Source organism: Oryzias latipes, chromosome 7 (genome assembly GCF_002234675.1).
Source record: "Oryzias latipes chromosome 7, ASM223467v1".
Taxonomy (NCBI): Eukaryota; Metazoa; Chordata; class Actinopteri; order Beloniformes; family Adrianichthyidae; genus Oryzias; species Oryzias latipes.
In genome coordinates this window covers 29,818,988-29,838,530 of record NC_019865.2, presented here as the reverse complement: position 1 = coordinate 29,838,530, position 19,543 = coordinate 29,818,988, and the positions used below count along the sequence as shown (strand labels likewise).

Here is a 19,543-nt window from a genome sequence, read left to right as displayed (position 1 = left end):
TTTTTATTTTTTTCATCTGTGAGTCTTCCTCTGTCTCACATTCCTTCTTGTGTTCCCATTTTCTGGTTTGGAATACATATGTTCATCCTGTTTATTGCCAGATGCTTTTCCAACAAAGTCTACACTTTATTTTGTTCGGTCTAGTCTTTGGGTGGACCAGTTCTTGTCTAAGTATGATGTGAGGTTCTGTTGCTGTGTTTATGTTGTTTTGATGGCTCTTTGTATGGGTTTTGTTATTCTACAAATGTCATGATTATAGTATTTTTTTGGCTGTTTCCCCTGCATAATACACATCCATCCATCCATCCATCCATCCATCCATCCATCCATCCATCCATCCATCCATCCATCCATCCATCCATCCATCCATCCATCCATCCATCCATCCATCCATCCATCCATCCATCCATCCATCCATCCATCCATCCATCCATCCATCCATCCACTTCCCTGTCTCCAGCCACTTCCTCCAGCTCCTCTGGGGGGACTCCGAGGCATTCCCAGACCAGCTGAGAGACTTGATCTCTCCAGCGTGTCCTGGGTCTTCCCCGGGGCCTCGGCCCAGTGGGACATGCCCGGAAAGCCTGACCACGGAAGGGGTCCAGGAGGCATCAGGACTAGATGCCCGAGCCACCTAGACTGGCTCCTTTCGATGCGGAGGAGAAGCGATTCTACTCTGAGCTCTCCGTGGGTGACCGAGCTTCTCACCCTGTCTCTAAGGGAGCGCCCAGCCGCCCTACAGAGGAAGCTCATTTTAGCCTCTTTTAGCCGGGGCCTTGTCCTTTTGGTCATGACCCAGAACTCATGACCATAGGTGAGTATTAGAACGAAGATCGACTGGTAAATTGAGAGCTTTGCTTTCTGGCTCAGCTCTCTCTTCACTAAAGCAGCAGTGGCTCAGGCAGTAGAGCAGTTTGTCTAATGACCGAAGGGTCTGCGGTTCAATCCCTGATCCCCCCAGCCAGCTGTTGTGTCCTTGGGCAAGACACTTCAACCTCCCTGCCTCCAGTGAGGGCAGCCACGCCTCTGTCAGTCTGCCCCAGGGCAGCTGAGGCTACATTAGTAGATACCATCACCAAGTATGAATGAGGAGTAAATGAATACTGACACATTATAGGCGCTTTGAGCACCAAGAAAAAGTGCAGATTAATCTGGTATTATTATTATTATTATTGCAGTACAGTGACCACATAACAGCGGATGTTGCACCAATCCGTCTGTTAATCTCACACTCCACTTTTCCCTCTCTCGTGAACAAGACCCCAAGATATTTAAAATCCTCGACCTGGAGCAGCAGGACTCCACCCACCCACAAAAAATAAAATTCCTTTTTCCATTCATGACTCGGGGCCTGAGACTCGGACCACGTCACACTCAGCCGCAGCGCAGGGCACACTCTAGCGGGACCCCAGCCGCCCAAATGAGAATGGGCAACTGGCCCCACGCTGTAAAAAGGACAGATACAAATTAAACTATAACAAAAGTCATGTAAAAGCAAAATTAAAAAGGTGGGTTCATTTTATTCTACCCAATCTAATTTTTGTGGGCTTTTACTGGAAGAAGAGGGGCAAAACATACAGATGTGGAGCAATGGAGGTTGTGAAGGATGCTCAGAGGGTGTATCCTAGCAATGGGTTGGTGTGGAATTGGTATAGGAGGAGGGGCTTCCAAACCAGCCAAATGAAGTAGCCTGTTTACCCTGACCAAATGTACCACTGTGATCCACTCTGATCATACGTGTGCAGCTATAGGCTCATCTGACCGGAGTTGAAGTTTAGACTACTGATAAAACAGTCTAAGTAGACAAACAAATGAAGATACAACAGTGGTCCCCAACCTTTATTAAACCATGGACCGGTTTGATGTCTGGCAAAATTCTCACGGACCGGTATGTTATATGTGGCGGACACACGCTGCAGCAACACTGCAATAAAGGCAGAGACACGTGATAAGACGTACTCTGCACTTTTATTTTGACACGCATGACATCGTACATTGCACAGGTGTCATCATCCTCTCCCTTTCCCACACCCATGGTGCTAAAAAGAAGTAAACACACTAGGAAGAAATAACTGATGGTGAAACAACATGACTGCCAGATGAAAGGACACGTAGGCAAAAAGAAACACCTGTGCTCAACCCTGTTTTGACCAAAACAAGCAAAGGGGATTGATTTCAATAGTTCCCTGTGATGCCAGCTCTGACAGTAACCCCTGCAGCCTGTGGAACTCCGACAGCAGACCAAACGTGCACGTGACCGACACCACAGTACAACAAAATAATATGACCTGCATGAAAACTGTGGTATTTTCTAAACATAACAATAAACACGAATTATGACATGAGCAACGTCCTCTCTGCCCGCAACACTCCCTGGTTATTATAACATTTAAACATGCCTTCAAAATAAGTGCATGGAGAATCCAACTCACCAATATGCTGAATGGTTGGAGGGAATCTCCCGTTGGGATAAATCTGTATTTTAAGTAGGACTCCTGATACTGTCTATTAAATGTAACTTTCTTTTTTTGAAGGTGGAAGGCTCTTCTTCCGTCTCCTGGCTGGGCCTTTTCCACCTGGCAAAGAAACTTTTTTAGTCATTTTGCTAGTTCCTGGGTTTTATTTTAGCGGTATCCTATCACGTGACTGAGACGAGCGAATTGGCCTGGGTCAAGAGTGACATGGACGGATGGAACAGAGAATCAGGCAATTTTTCAAAATAAAACATCTTTCAGATTCCAAAATAAATAAAACAGAAGTCATGTCAGTTATTTTATTTTTCTGTGCGGCCCGGTACCAAATGACCCACGGACCGGTACTGGTCCGTGGCCCCGGGCTTGGGGAACACTGCTCTACAAGGACTACAATGTCTGTCCAAAGATTTAATAAAAAAAATCTCTGAAATGTTTGTGGCCGTTGGCCTGGCATCAAACGTGGTGCTGTTGTAAAGAGTGGAGAACAGACACGCCTGGTCTTTGAGACATCGGGCAGTGTCTTTGTTGTGTGTTTGTTCATGTGTGTGCCTTCCTGCAGGCTGAAAAATATGATGGACAAGGAGATGGAAAAGGTCACAGCTGTGTTACCACAAGTTAGAAAAAGAGAAACATCACCACATTTAGGTTGAAGTACCAGCATGAATAATGAGAAAAACGTCTTAGTTGATGTAAATAGCATTTTCTTAACTTATTTGATGAGGATTATTGCTTTGATTGTAAACATTTTTGCAAAAAAAAAAAAAAGGTCCTTAAAGGAAAAATGTTAAAGAAATAGTGGAATCTCTATTTTTAGGCTGCAGAAGAGTCTCCCCATTGGAATGCAGTTAATTTTTCAAAGGGTAGAAAAAACTATAAGTTGCAAAACTTACCTGGGGCCTGTTGGACACACCTGCATGCCAACTCTGCCTGAAAAAGAGGTCTTTAGAACAGAACGTCACCTGATCTACAGAGACTTAAACTATGTTCCAGGGGCCTCTAAATTCACCGACACTGTGCAAAAATTCGCTGCCTGTGAGTGAAGTAGTTCTTGATGATGAACAAGACTCACAGCAAAATAACCCATGGATGCGTCATCCAAAATGAACACTTGCCACTCGCCAGTTACTAGCATTTTCTTTTGTTTGACAAGCAAGTCATGTTTTTTAGCCCATCTTTTGGAGATTTTCTGTGATGCTCCTCCTCTACTGTCTGTAACCATGGAGACAGCGGTGTTATTAGACACAGATGATATGATGCTATGCCAACGAGCTGTACCACGTCTTGCCGGTATGTGACTGGTTTAACGGCAGACAATGTTTTCACGGAGCCGATGTTAAGACAACAAAACTATTTTAGAAAGCATTCATTAAAACAACAGACATAAATTCCCTGTGAATATAAACCTTTTAGCATCTTCTAACACTACAGAGCTGGTGTGAACCCCCCCCCCATGGTTCTTCAGAGGCTCCTCCTCAAAGGTTTTGGAAGTTGTGTAATAGATCAGCAGTCACAGGAAAACAAAACTTTCATGGGGGAGGACTCCCCAGACCCCCCTCAGTCAACACCTCACGCTTTTGTTGCTCAGGTAGTCCGGCCTAGGGTTGTGCCGATGGACGATACCTTCATCGATTGGTGACTGACCTCACGATGGAGAGACACCATCGTGATGCCACGCCCCCGCCACGCTGCGAGTCCACACCATAAGCCGCGGTTACATGTGCAAAATATCTTGATCGGATCAATGGTCGGATTAGAATTCAACCGTGTACATGGAACCAGAAAAACCTTTTCCTATTATAACAAACGTTCCAATGGGGCACACTTTCGGTAGGAATAAATCATTCGCACATGCGCAGTAGTGTTTGAAATACCGGTAGAGGAAACAAAGTTGTGCCGAGCAGCTACATGCATAGATATCTCTATCTGGCAGCTCCGTAATATACTAAATGATCTTCTAAACATGCTTTAATTAATGTTACGGTTATTATGAAGCGCATGTTTGCTCATAGTTTACATGTAAATCCGTGTGCTCTGTGCTTTTTCTGTTGAAGAACGGAGCCGGAAAGACGCCAGGGCTAGCAGTATGCTAACACGGGCTAACAACATTTAGCCTTTGATGAACATAAAATCCATGCGGGCAATTCTGCAATATGCATCTTGGCTGCACGTAAATATGTGGGAACAACATCAGCCTTTTTTTTTGTCGGGACACGACTGGAAACACAAATCCACGTGATTGTTTGAACGGTTTCTAAGGACTGAGCGCCATTTCTGCTTTGAAAAGCTAACGCACTGCCCCAAACAAAGCCGCTGTGTGCTGACGGTCCGAGCTCTGCCCGGACACACACTTTTAGACCCGGTTCTCCTGAGTCCTGAGTTCGGTAGCTTGTTCACCTAGAGCTGCGGGACGGACCGCAGTCCTAAATCTCCCACACATAGCGCACACGTAACAAAGCACCCCCCCCCGTCCCCTCAAACACAAAACTGTAAGTCCGCGCTCCACCGGTCCACTTGAGTAATTAAGTGCAGGAGCAAACTACTTCTTTCTATTGTTTTTTTTTGTTTTTTGTTTTTTTGAAGTCACTTCCCTCAGTTTATACTGGATCATCACGGATGAGTCATTAGTTGGGAAATAAAATAAATAAAGTAATAAAGTAAAATAACGAATAATAATTATATAAAAATGAAAAATACCCCCCCCCGACGATATCATCGTCCATCCCGATGGTTGACTGCAGGGAGGTCAAAGTGAAATACACTGAGGGCCAAAAAAACAAATAGAATGAATAAATGAATAATCCGGAAAACATTTTTCAGCAGACACACAAACAAGAACAAACTGCCTTCAAAGAAAAATCACATGTCCTGTATATTAAATGAATAAAGGAATATTTTCTTATGGCTCTGTCAGTAAGTTAAAGAGAAAAAAATTTTCAAAGGGCAAACAGCAAAAAAAGCAATTTTCCTTCAAAAACAAAATATGTTCCTTATATCAAGATAAATGCATAAATGAAACTGCATGCACTATAAACTGAAAATGCAATATTATGCTGCTCTATTATCCTACCAATTACTGCTTCAAATAGTAAAATGAGAAAATATAGAATAAATGAAATCAGTTGTATTCTTTCTCATGGCTCTAATCTGCAATTTCCCCTGAGTCCATTAACTGAAAAATAAATATAAATAAATCTTCTTTCTCTTTCGGCTTTTCCCATCAGGGGTCGCCACAGCGAACAAGTCGCATGGTAAACTTGGCAATGTTTTACGCCAGACGCCCTTCCTGACGCAACCTTCTCAAAGCAACCGGGCTTGGGACCGACACAGAAGTAGAGAAGGGAACAGGGAGCAGCCTGGATTCGAACCCTGGTTTCACAGACAGAAGGCGCCGCAAACCAGCACGAGCTAAACCGGCTCCCTGAAAAATAAATATAAATAAATAAATAAATAAATAAAATAAAATGCAAAAATATATGGCACACAGACAGAACAATACGTCCTTCAAAGAAAAATCACATGTCTTGTAGAAACAAACGTAAAAATTTAACTGAATTAAAAACTAAAAATATGTTAATGCTCTGTGATGCTCACTTGTCTGAGGATGAGCCTGATACTTGGTGGTGTCTCGTCTTTTGTACAAGTTCATCAATGTTCGGGGTAAGGCTCTGAGCTGAGGAAATCTTCCGGATTGAGTGAAGGTGCTGATCAGTAAGACGGCTCCTGTGTGATGTTTTGTTTAGCTTCATCAAAGAGAACAGTCGTTTACACAGGTATGTGCTGCCAAACATAGAGAGCGTCTGAGCAGATTGGTTGCGCAGCTCGGCCATTGTGTCGGGGATGAATGATGAAGCAGAGGTCCGCTTGCTGCGCTGCGGTGAGTTCGCGGGTTACCGTTGCATTGTGGGAAATGTAGTATTGGTGCGTGCAAAACACCAGCGCGCGCTACAGCCTGCGGGCCGGTTCTAATACTAATCAAATATCATCCCGGGCGCCATAGATAACTCATTCGCGGGCCGGATTCTGCCCGCGGGCCTTGACTTTGACATATGTGGTTTACTGCAAACATCGTCAACTGGCAATTTAAGGGACATCGCCCAACCGTAGTCCGGCCTCCTACTTTCTCCTCCTACCCTGAACATTTATGGGCCCCTGAGGTGCACACTGGTCTCAGCACGTCTAAAGGCCCGTACACACCGGGACGAATATTCGCCAGGCGTTATTCGCCAGCGTTTTTCGCCACGTTGTTTGTGTTCACACCCAGGCGATTTTCGCTGACGATGAGGCGAGCAAACATGCAATTTCATTCCCTGACATTAGATGGCGCTTAATGTAAACAGAAATACTCCTGTACACAAGGTGGCGCTGCGCAACTTTACGCTTCTTAAAGTCGCTTTTCACTCAGAAGAAGAGAGCAAGTATTTATGCGCTTGTCAGAATCATACAAAGAAAACATGAATATTTCAAGCACCAGTTGCTCCAACTGGTGCTTGGTTCGGGGATATTTTAGAATGTCCGTCATTATTTCTTTGCGGCAGTGTAAACGCTACTCGGCGTCTATCTTCTTCGCTGGTATGTGTGCTCAGCAAGGCAGTTTTGTGTTTGAGCGCCCCAAGTTGTGTTTTACTGTAACTTCAGAGGCTCCAGACACGTGTGCAAAAGCGCCATTCTCATTGGTCGAATAGATTTCGACGCGAGGCGTCAAAAAAAAAAAAACGAACCCGAGGCGTTTTTTTTTTTTTTGACGCTTTGACGCGTGGTGTTTTTTCGCGTCGGTCTGCACACTCTCATTGGTGCCCTTTGTTTAGTCACGAGGCGTTAAACAATTCGTCCTGGTGTGAACGGGCCTTAAGCCACCACTTCCCAAAAAAAAAAGTCTAATTGCGGGTGAGTCCGCATTTCAGACTTCTGAGTTCAAAACTCTCATATTCACATGTAGCTAAGCAAGTTTCTACGACCATGCATTTAACTTTGAACAAGCAGGCACTAAGATTTCATGAAGACATTTCTTTTAATTCACTGAATTGTTAACCGTTTGAAAATTGATCAGGGAGAAATTGATCGCTGCAGTTCGTGCTCAGCTAAAACTATGTCACTGGATGGAATACAGCTGTGAAAGAAAAAGACTGTAGCAAGACTCGCGAGATTTGCATCACTTCGACATTTCGCTCCAAGCCTCATCCAACGGCAGGTGGCGGACACGCGGTAGAAGAAAGAAAAAAGAAGAAGCCCCTCCCTGATTTCCCGGTGTGAACACTATATTCCTAACATGGGTTCAAGACTGTGCTTTTAGCGTGTTCTTGAACGCACGTCACATGTGGACGTAGCATCAGTCACGACTGACCTTACTGTGGATGCAGGCTGTAGAGTAAAAATCTTCATGCTGGAAGTGACAGGTCGTAGTGAACACATGTAGTAGTTAAGACGCAGGCATGCTGCATAGAATCACCTTCAAATCCTGCAGATTGCGCACGGAGCCTGTTAGTGCTGTTCATGGTAAAAGTGCACACTCCTTGCAGAAAACGTGGAAGCAGCTGAAAAGACTTCTCATTGGTTCTAGTTGAGGAATCATAGTGCGCTACCTGCACACAAGTCTGCAGTCTGATCACCTCGCCTGGGTCACACAAACGAGTTGGTTTGGTGTGAGACCCCTGACAGGCTGACGGGTGAGTCTCTGATCATGTGTCGAGGTTGCATCAAAAGGTGGGCCTTAGTACTGCTGAGCTACAATGCTTTGGTGCTGCGTCAGCCATTTTATTTTTGTTCTGCTTTTTCTCTCCTGTTTGCTGTAACATCCGGAAAGTCCAGTGGAAGTGCTGAGGCTGTCTTCTTGTCTTGCGTAATTCAAAAAGCAGTCCTGGAAACTGTAAGATTACCTCTACTACTGTCATTGGGTGTTTTCATGTTTCAAATAAAGAAAATAAAATAGGACTGGGTTGCTAAAATCGATTAATAGATCTGAATTGATTTGAGCTTAATAGATCAATAATGGATCCATAAAGGTAGAGATCGATCTTATATGCCTTTCCTTTTCCGGTGACCTAACTGCACAACAGCAGTAAAGCTAAGGTCTGCTAGCTTGATGCTAACATATAATGGAATTTCCCATAGGTCGGTTGATGCTAATGGTTGGTCAACCTAAACATACATTGCTGACTACATGAACAGCTTTATAAACTCATAGGCAGGAATTTTCCAATCTCTTTTAAGGAAACGGTAGCTGCGGTCACAAGGACAAAAGTAATCGGAATTAACGATTGATCAGAATAAAAATGTGTCATGTAAACACGCTGTTCGGAATACTACTCTGCTCCGATCAGACTCATTCGTATCAAAATATCTTTCCATGGAGATAGGTGGTGTAGAGCAGTGTTTTTCAACCTTTTTTGAGCGACGGCACACTTCAACCTAGACAAAAATCCTGCGGCACACCGGCATTCAAAAAAAGAAGAAAAAAAGAGAAACTCATAGTCTGTATTGATCAACAGTCCCTCCATGATCTCACATGCATTTTTGTGATAATTGTGGCAGAAAAAGCTGGAAGCGGCAGCTGTTTTTTTTAAGATGTGATAAAAGTTAAGTTAAAAGATTTAAAAACTGTTTGATCTGTGGTCGTTGTTTCACGACGACGTTAAGAGGAGAGAGTCGTGCGCCCAGACGCTCACACTGTCACTTTAACCCAATGCATCATGGGAGATGTAGTTCAATAATCCGCCGAACGCTGAAAGACTAGCGTCTCTGAGCTTCATTGTTTTGTTCACTTGTTCCACGGTCCGACACCAGATTCTGTGGAAAACTACACCACTAAAGACGAGCTTTAGCTGGTATTTTTCTGAGAACTGAGCGACTTTTTCAGCACAATTCAGAACAAGGAAGTGAAAACTTTAACCACTTCTGATTGGTCAGACTGATGACATGTGATTAAGATCCCAAGAATGATTGTTGGAGACAGTTAAAGGGCGGAACTTTTCCTAACACAGCTGAAGCTATGGCTAAATCGCGGTATCGTCATTCTTATCAAAATGTATTTAATAGAATCAAATAAACACAAAAAAAGTAAAGTATTTTATGATCTTTAATATTCCTAATTTCTTAGTGTTTTATCATGTAGGGATGAACAAAGAACTGTTATCCTGGAGATGGAAAATGTTGTCAAATCAGTTAATGAGGGCAATTTTCCACGGCACACTTGACCACCTCCCACGGCACACTAGTGTGCCGCGGCACACTGGTTGAAAAACACTGGTGTAGAGGGATGAAGGGAACGGTTTCTGCATTCATATCCTTTTGGTGTGAATCAGAAATGCAGAGCCACTTTATCTTTTGTGCATAACAGGCACATTTTTTTATAACAGAAAAATCCAGAACATGCTCCTCCTCGGATCAGAGAGTCTGCTATACATGTTAAACATTGCACATGCGCAGCTCAGCTGCAGAATCACAGACATAGCTGTCATCAGCCTAAAGCACCTTGTAAAAACACTATGCTCTACAGCAGGGGTCGGGAACCTATGGCTCGCGAGCCATATATGGCTCTTTTGATGGTCACATGTGGCTCGCAGACAAATCTTTAATTATAGTTTTTTTTTTCATTAGACCAGTCCTTCTCGGGCGCGATGCGATGCCAGAGGCGCGCAGTAGTAGCGGTGCTTAGAGAGAGAAATCTGCGCCAGCGCTATCAGTTACTATTATCTATTATTTCACAGAGTTTGTACCAGCTGGAAACCTGTGAATTGCCGTGCCTAAAACTGCGCGCTCCCGTCTCTGAGAAAGAGCGCGCAGATGCGGGGACGGGATGTGTGAGGGAGAAAGCAGAGGGTGGGGCTGAGGTGTTGTGGGGACAGGCAGCAGGTGAATCGCGCAGGGATTGTAAAAACGTAAAACCCGCTTCCCGTCACTCACTGTGGCGTGTGAGTGTGTGTTTGGCTCCCCGTCTGCATGTGAGCAGTCTTTGTCACATCTACAGAACATTCAGACCTACGATCACGTTTAAAGTCTCAACGCCTGAACGAAGCAGAAACTCACCACGTATCAACCAGACTAGACCATCAGCAAAACTACCACGAGAAATACTCATCATTTATTAGCAACAGAATAACAATGTTATTAAAAAGAATCCACAGACTTATTGTACTTTAAAAATGTTGAAATTAAATCAAATGCACACATTCATTTGTATATTTAGTTTTAAACAAATTGTCGCGGACTGAGTTGGATGGCTGTTGGGCCGCGTTAAAAGTTCTGGAGTTCATTGAACGCGTCAAGCAGAGATCTGATTGGCTCTCAGTTCTGTCGCTCATTCTGTTGTTAGGTAGTTTGGACCAATGGGGTTCAGCTATGGGCCGAATAAGGGAAATGGGAGGGCTGCAGCGGGAGCAGGGGAATATAAAGTTGGGAGAAGCGCTCTCGTGTCGGCGGGAGAGATTCAGGAGTTGCTGAATTAATTGAACGGCGTTTGTTGCGGTCTGCAGTAATCGGAATAAAGAACTTTAAAAGAGGTTAAGTCTCCGTGCCTCAGTGTGGGGAAGGGACACTACATTATTGTATGGCTCTTTCGAAATTACATTTCAAAATATGTGACGTTTATGGCTCTCTTGGCCAAAAAGGTTCCCGACCCCTGCTCTACAGCATACACTCTTTAACTTTACCATAACACATTGAGTAAGGGCACACTTCAATCTTTACATCTTAACAGGTGGGCTACGCCGGTTGTTGATCCAATCATGGTGCATCTAAACAGTTTATTATAATTGTTGGTCACCACTGCGCTAGCTTTTACGTCATGCATAGATAGTGTGGTGCTTCATAGGAGGTTTTGGAGTGTGAACAGGACCACTGTGCTGCCCGAGTGAACCATGTTTCTGATCACAGCAGCCGGACTTGTGGCGTGGTGTTTGGGGCAGTGGAAGGTGCTTTGTTACGGTGTGCGGTCCCGACAAGGCTTCGGACTCCAGTCCGTCCTGCTGCTCTTACTGAGCGAGCTGCTAGACTCAGGAGAACCTTGTCTCAGAGCAGAGGAGCGGCTTTGGGGCAATGTGTGAGCTGGTGGAGGCGGCTTTTGAAGCCGGAAATGCTGCTCTGCAAAGTCCTGAGAAACCGTGTTCAGTTGTGAATTTGTGTTACCGATCGTGTCAAAATAAAGGCCGATGTTATTCCCACATATTTACGTGCAGCCGAGATGCAGATTGCAGCATTTCCCGCATGGATTTTAAATGCATCCACGGCTAAATGTTGTTGGGACGTATTCGATTAAAAATAATTAATCCTAACCCTTCTTCCGGGTCCATGCGACCATTAATAAAGCACCAGCTGCACATATTAAAAGAAAATATGAGCCAACGGTCACTTAGTAATAATCATTAAAATAATAAAAGCATGTTTAGCAGATCATTTCCCCCCCCCGAACCCTGTGCATTGTGCAGGGAGCCCCTTAGTGCTGTTAAAGTCCCTTGCTGCAGCCTGACTGTTAAAAATGAGAAAATGAGGCAATGAGAATGTAGTTTGTGTGATCACCCTACACAAATCACCTGAACACTCCGTGTGTGCAGCATTTGCACGTGGTCTGTACGTACTCAGTACAAGAACCTTATTGACGACTTTAGTGCGATGTAAGGGCATCACAGCATCACCGGTATGTCATAAGTGCGCGAACATTAACCATAACAAATACTCAATGATTCATTTACCACACACACAACACACACTGTAAACCCGGATAGTCCAATGAGCTCAAAAGTTTTATAATCACTGAACTCAAAAGTAACAAACAAGTTGAGTCAGCTTAAAACCTTTAAGCCGATTCAACTTTTGCCACAGTTATATGTTTATTGGACTAAAACATTTTGAGTAAATGAAACCTTGGAGTCAAAACTTATGAGTAATGAGACGTGATGACGTCATAACGTACGCCCATGAACGTGAACTCAGCCACAGAAGTCTTCAAGATGGCGGAGGTCTGATGCGAGTGTCAGCTGGCCCAAGTTGATAACGCACATACGTCTAGGTAAGTCGTATTATTTTATTTTTTATTATATTTTATGACTTTCGCCTCTGTATTATATATTTTTTACTTCTTTTGATGTTCCTTCTAGTATATCCTTTGTATTCATGACGTGCTCCATGAGTTTGTATATCTTCGAATATTTGTTCTGAATTAAACAATTATGTATGTTTTGCAGTATCATGTCACCAGAGAATTATTGCTTGTGGTTAAAAGAAGTTGTGGGGGCAAAGTTTCAAGTTTTACGTTTACCGAGTTGGTTGGCGCACATTTTAAATTATCTAACCGTTACTAGCTAACCGTTACTACTAGCTAACCGCTAGCTAGCTCCGGCAGAGCGGCTGCCACAGCCACATATACGACTCGGTGGGAATTGCCTTTTTTTTCTACTACTTTTTACCATAGGCTCTGTGATTTGGTAATTGTTTTTTTTTTTTTGTGTAACTTGTATTTCACGTAGTAACCTAATAAATGCAAATGTGGGCTAAGCTAGCTGCCTTACGCTAACATGTTCTCGTATCTTCTTCAGTGAACCGGCGGTGCGTTTGAAAAATAAGAGCGTAGGTAAGTTTTGATTGTAAAAAAACATGGCTGCAATATTTAAGACACGAGCGGCTCTCAGTCCAATGAATCCTCCGGCTTTGGAGAACATTTGACCTTATTGACCAATTAAACTAATCATAAATAAGTAAAAATGTCTAAGCTACCTTAATGTTATGTAGCAGTTATAACTTTGTCCTGAATTGGGCTCGAGTTAAAGTACTAAATGTATCATAAAGTTTGCTTAATACTCAAAAACTGTATTTTGGCCACTGGTTTGGTTGTGATTTGTGTTTCACAATCATGTCAAATATTTTAAAATAACTTTTTTGTCTCTTCCTAAAACATCCTCTATGTCATTCTAGCTAATGCACAAGTATTTAAAAAATATTAATATAAATCATAGATTACATATTGTGGACATAGTATTGAGGCTATTGTGAAATGCAGCGGTTTTTCCAAGCTACCAGTAGCTTGAAAAAGCTTTAAAATGTGTTTAACATTTGTACATTTTTTTGTAGATGTGAGCTGAGTTTCATCGCATCACAAATGTCAACCTGGAAAAACAGTTTTATTTTGACCTGGAGAGACAGACGCAGAGGATGCTGATCTTTTTGAGACAGAAGGCAGCACGAACCGGAAGGCTCTATGCGACATTCTGCACCTCTATGATAAACAGGTGAGGTGTAACTGCATGGCATGATTAACATTATGCATTAGTATAGCTAAAAGACGGGAATGACTTGGATCGGTTCATATGAATTACTGAGCGTTTCTAATAAAGTGAATGAGTGTAAATGTTTACTTCATTGGAGAAAAAATAATCAACGTTGATCCCAATGCATTTGTAAATATGAATTTAGTGTCATCTTATGTTTGGTGTATTTTTTGAAATAACTGTACAATTTTAAGATTATTAAAAAGACTAGATGAACTGAACTGAGCCAGACCAAAGGGTGCAGTCATTTGATATATGTTTGCCATATTAATTTGTCTTTGTCTCTATGCAGCAAGAGCAGACTGCTGATGTCAAATGTACTCCTGTCCTGTACTGGCTTCTAATATACAAACGTGAGGAGGACCCACAGTTCTTCAAAGTTTGGAATGTAAGTACTTTATGACGGATAATGTTTTATTCACTATATAGTACCAGTGACAGTGTGCTGGTTAATACTCCAGCTGTGTGGGTAATACAACTTAACCAGAAAGTCGTGCCAAAGCAATGTTGTGAGGCAAAGCACATAGTCTCCTAAAATATTGCAGCTCATCTGTGCTGTACCTGACCGTGGACCTCGACTCTGGCTCGTCTCGGGCCCACAGCTGTCCCCTATTTCATCTGGATGACGCCAATCTGCTGGACTTTAAAAATGCAGTTGTTGAACTAGAAAATGTAATTCTTCTCAAAGAGTTCTGGTACATCGCCTGTCCGTCCTGGGGAGGATTTTTTTTTTATTTTATTTTTATAAAGGAGTTTTTACTAACGGTGTAAGAGGGTCTAATGGCAGGGATGCCCAGTTTAGTTTAGTCTGTTTAGTTTAGTTTAGCCAATACCTAATGTATTATGATTTCATGTTCTTGTACAATTGTCGTTGTGAAGCCCATGGAGACGACTTTTATTGTGACATAGGACTATATAAATAAATTTGAACTGAATCTTTGCTCTTAAGTTGCATTGGCAAGAAGGTGACATTCTTTCCAGCAGGTTGTGTCATTTTTATGGAGACGTTCTGTGCTGTAGTTGAAAAACTGCCCCATAACAGAGACACAACCTGGTGGAGAGTAACGAGTGCTAACTGTGAGAGCATGACATCAGGAAAGAGTTCCAGAGGGTGAATACTAGGTAAGAAGCCGGGGCAGATGGAATTCCTGGACGTGTCCTGAAAGGTGCTGACCATCCAGCACAAGCTGAGAGTTATGTTGGTGAAACTGGTTAGGTGGAGGGAGGGGTGAATAAATGTGATCCTGTTTTCAGATTGTCATGTTACAAAAGCTTTTGTTTGTTTTTTTGTGTACAGTGCCTTATGGAATCATGATGATTCTTACAAATAGTCTTATTTTGATTTCAATATATTTTGTATTATATAAGCTCTGTTCTTCCAGATCCTTTTCAAGCAATAAATCAAGCTCTACATGACTTTAGTTAAAGATCACTGTATTGAATTAAGCAAATGTGATATAAGTGACGTTTTTGTTTTATTTTCTGTCTTTTTAATCAATGCATTTTATCATTTCTGTAATGAGTTTGATAAATATGTGTAAATTCTTTATTGCTTTGACTACAATGCTTGAAATCATTAATTTAAATCAACTTTAATAATTTTCCTGATGTGTAATTTCTGACCTTCTCTTAAAATGTCAATTTCAGGTTGTAGTTTTTGCATAAAGTTTTCTTCCCTCAAGCGATCAATTCTTTCTTTAATACTACACTTTTTTTTCATTTGCAGATTAAAGAGTCACCAGAGGCAGACATCAGCAGCACCTCTGTTGGCATTCTGACCGTCAGCAACAACAATACAAGTTCAGTGCATTTCTGTCCGCTCAGTACTGCAGTTGTGGTGGAAGATGAGCTTGTGGTAGGCGACATTCCCAAATGGGTATTTTTTTGAGCGCTAATGTTTTTAGGGAAAGGGCAGCCTAAGAAAATACAGTTTTATGTGGGAAAAGTGTAAAAAAAAAAAAAGGCTGATATACAATTTTTGCTTTTCTTGAAATGTAAGAATGCTCTTTTTTATAAAGTTGTATAAAGAAATGGTGTAAAAAAGATTAGAGCTCATTTTTTTTCTTTTCTTGAAGACTGATTTTTTTTTCTTTTTTTTTATGGCTTGTGCACTTTTTCTTAACACAAATTGTGCAGTGTTTTCCTTTTTTCTTGTACCACAAGTTGTTCAAATGTACTTGTGTAAGGTGGTTTAAAAATAAACTTGCAATTAAAATTCTGCCTCAGTTTTTCTTTTGTAAGAATGGTCCTGACTAAGAAGGACAAATAAGACTAGTTTAGACTTCAAATGATTAATTTTGAGTTGAGATATATTAAAGTTTTTTAGTTAATTAACTAATGTATTAAGGTTCAATACAAACAAAATATTCTAGTTCATTAAAGTAAGAATGTTTAAGTTAGTTAAATAAAAAGTTATAGTTTAATTTTAGTTAAATAGTTTTATTTTACTCAACTCAAAGATTTTAAGTTCTAGTAACTTATACTTTTTAAGTAGGTCAACTTAAAAATTATTATGTAATCTGTTTCCTCAAAAATTTTGAGTTCACTGAACTTATTCGGGTTTACAGTGCAAAACAATGGCACTTTCCATTTTCATGATGTCCCTTAAGGTGGTCATACAAACCTTAAGGGCTGATCTCCTTATAGGTCTATCTCAGTGTTTTTCAACCTTTTTTGAGCCACGGCACACTTTAACCTTGACAAAAATCCTGCGGCACACCAGCATCCAAAAATTTAAAAAAAGGAGAAACTCATAGTCTGTATTGATGTACAGTCCCTCCATGATCTCACGTGCATTTTTGTGATAATTGTGGCAGAAAAAGCTGGAAGCTGCAGCTGTTTTTTCTAAAAGATGTAATCAAAGTTAAGTTAGAAGATTTAAAAACTGTTTCTATGTGTGTTCGTTGTGGTTTCAAGACGTTAAGAGGAGAGACTCGTGCGCTGAGACGCTGTCACTTTAACCCAATGCATCATGGGAGATGTAATGCAAACAGCAGCCGAATGCAGACAGACTAGCGCCTCTGAGCTTCATGGTTTTGTTCACTTGTTCCACGTTCTGATACCAGATTCTGTGGAAAGCTACATCGCTGAAGACGAGCTTTAGATGTTATTTTTGTTAGAACTGAGAGACTTTATGAGCAGAATCTGAACAAGGAAGTGAAGACTTTAACCACTTCTGATTGGTCAGACTGATGACATGTGATTAAGCCTCCAAGAATGATTGGTGGAGACAGTTGAAGGGGCGGGACTTTTCCTTACACACTTATAGCTGCAGCTAAATCACGGTACCGTCATTCTTATCAAAATGTCTTTAATAGAATCAAATAAACACAAAGAAAAAAGTATTTTACGGTCTTTCATATTCCTAACTTCTCAGTGTTTGTTTGGATGAACAATGAGCTGATATCCTGGAGATGGAAAATGTTTTTAGATCAGGTAATGAGGGCAACTTCCCACGGCACACCTGACCATCTCCCACGGCACACTAGAGCGCCGTGGGAGATGGTTGAAAAACACTGGTCCATCTGACTGAGGCTTAAACTGTAGCCCTTGTGTTAAGTGTGATAGATGGATAGATAGAATGCTTTACTGACCGCTAGGGCAGCTCTACAGCGAAGGACAAGATAAAAAGACATGACAGCAACAACACACTGTACAAAATAAATGAATAATTAATTAATAATTAATTAAAAGACAGGTACCTTCCTGCTGTTGAGTAATGCCACTCTGATTTAAAATGTTTACAGCGCTAAGAATAACAGAGGTGATATACCTGTTTGTTTTTCTTGCTGGTACAATAAAACAGTTACCTGAGAACATTAAAAACTAGAGGACGAGACGTGTTTGTGTTAAAATACATGTTTGAGCTGCACATGAGAAACTTCTCAGCATCTGCTGCAGTAATATAGGTCCTCTAGAAAACACGAATCTGCTGTTTTGTAGTAAAGAAATTTGAAAAGGAACATTTGTTTGCTAAGTTTGACAGACTGTTTTATCATGTTTTATAGAGATAAAAAATATTCTCAGAAAGTCTCTAGTAAATCAGTTAATTCTAGTTTTCGTATTTTACTTGGGTACAGTTTTAACCACCAGTACTTCTACCTGCACTGAAACTTTGTGAACGGTATAAAAGTACTTTTAAATCAGCAGATGATCTTCATGGAGATGTCTTACATTGTGCTAAGGGAGAACTTTGTTTGCACCACAAAAACCAGTCCCCTAGAAAATAAGTAAAAATTCTAACTACATTGGCAAATTTTTTTCAAATGAGCAAAAGATCTGCCGATGTATTGTAAGAAAAGCAAAAATTCTAGTCACTAAAACATGTTTACTGAACTAAGATTCTTTTTCATTTTGATAAAATTTCTGAATAAAATTGTTTTTGCTTTAAGACAGAAAGTAAGATACTTTTCTTGAAAATTGGTCTTTTTACTTCCTCAAGATTTAGTTTTTGCTGTGTGCTCGGCTCTGCTAACCCCTCATACTCTCTTTCAGTGCATGGAGGGTGCATCAAACAGCGACTCCTCTCTGAAGCGGGTGGCGGTTGTTGAGGACTTCTTCGACATCATTTATTCCATGCATGTGGAGATCGGGACTGAGCCAGGGAAGACGCCAAAGCACGCCGGCCAGAAAAAGACCTACAAAGCTGTGAGCATGCAGCACAGTGACCGAGCCCTGTCTGTCTGTCTGTCTGTCTGCCTGCCTGCCTGCCTGCCTGCCTGCCTGCCTGCCTGCCTGCCTGCCTGCCTTCACTCCTGTCTTTGTTTGCTATCATGTCATCTGTCTGACTCTTATCAGGACGACCAGAACACTTTGGTGTTTAGTTAAAGAGACTGGACAGAATGTAAAGGCTACTGTCTGGGTGCAGATGTCTGTCCTCTGTGGTTTGGCTGCTGATGCTGCCCTCTGTTGGTAACATAAAGGTGCTCCCACAGACGGTCCTGAGTCCTGGAAGTCTCCTAATCTGTCTCAGTTATTATCGATTCTTCTCTCATCTGATGGGTTTTTGTTCATTTTTTTGTGCCCCAAAAGATGAACAAATGGTTTGACATGTTTTTTTTTTCTTTTGCGCTCAGAAACATTACAGTACAGATACTGTTTTAGGTTCTTCCTTTTCATACAATAATACTCCTGAAGTTTGTTATGAGTTACATGGCTGTTGTTTTACTTTTGAGTTTCTTTAGTCAAAATTATTACAGAGTTGGAACGGAACAACTGGTGGTGTCCCAATCAGAAGTTTTTGTTCCCGATCCGATTCTGAGTCATTTTCTCCCCAAATCTTTGTTGCTAGTTGGTCATGTGAGAAAGTTTAGTGACTTCAGCTTTGGTATCTTCAGAGCTAATGAACATTTTTGATCAGATGTGATCACATCTCTATAAAAAATAAAAGGAAGGACTTTTTTCCAAAATTGTTGTCGCAGCATGAATATGATGATGGGTTTTCATGACTAGATCATATCAATGGAACCATTTATTAGTTGTGATTGTTTGTCAGAGATTATAGTTTTATTTAGTTTTTTAAAGACTTTGCAGCCGTCTCACTGCCGTCTCTCTGTCTGCAGCAGGAGAGCGCCGTTCTCGTTCAAAGGAAACCAAAACCTGATCTTTTCTCTTTTACATGTCTGTGTAGGTCGTTCTTTGTATTAAGACAAAACTCAAGAGACACTTGCTATCAGTTTAAAGTATTTATTAGATGGAATCTGTGAACATCTTGCTAACTTTGCAGAACTGTTTTTGTTAGCTGTTAGCCTCCTGCTCAAACTGCTGCGCTTTATGGCGATCAAATAGCCCAATCCGTTCGTGATCTGCGGACTT

General features: G+C 41.5%; 1 protein-coding gene and 1 long non-coding RNA gene across 2 annotated transcripts in view; both read left to right on the top strand.

Moving 5' to 3' along the window:
• Positions 1-19,543, top strand: part of LOC101169180 (nucleolar protein 4-like) — a 121,727-nt gene that overhangs the window by 9,230 nt on the left and 92,954 nt on the right. Inside the window, exon 2 of the mRNA XM_023957018.1 lies at positions 18,224-18,376. Coding sequence (XP_023812786.1) covers positions 18,224-18,376 — 153 coding nt within the window. The remainder of the gene's footprint in view (positions 1-18,223; positions 18,377-19,543) is intronic.
• On the top strand, positions 12,270-15,691 carry LOC111947680. Its single transcript, XR_002873555.1, has 5 exons — positions 12,270-12,474; positions 13,001-13,035; positions 13,533-13,690; positions 14,022-14,117; positions 15,456-15,691. It is a non-coding gene; the product is annotated as an uncharacterized LOC111947680 (long non-coding RNA).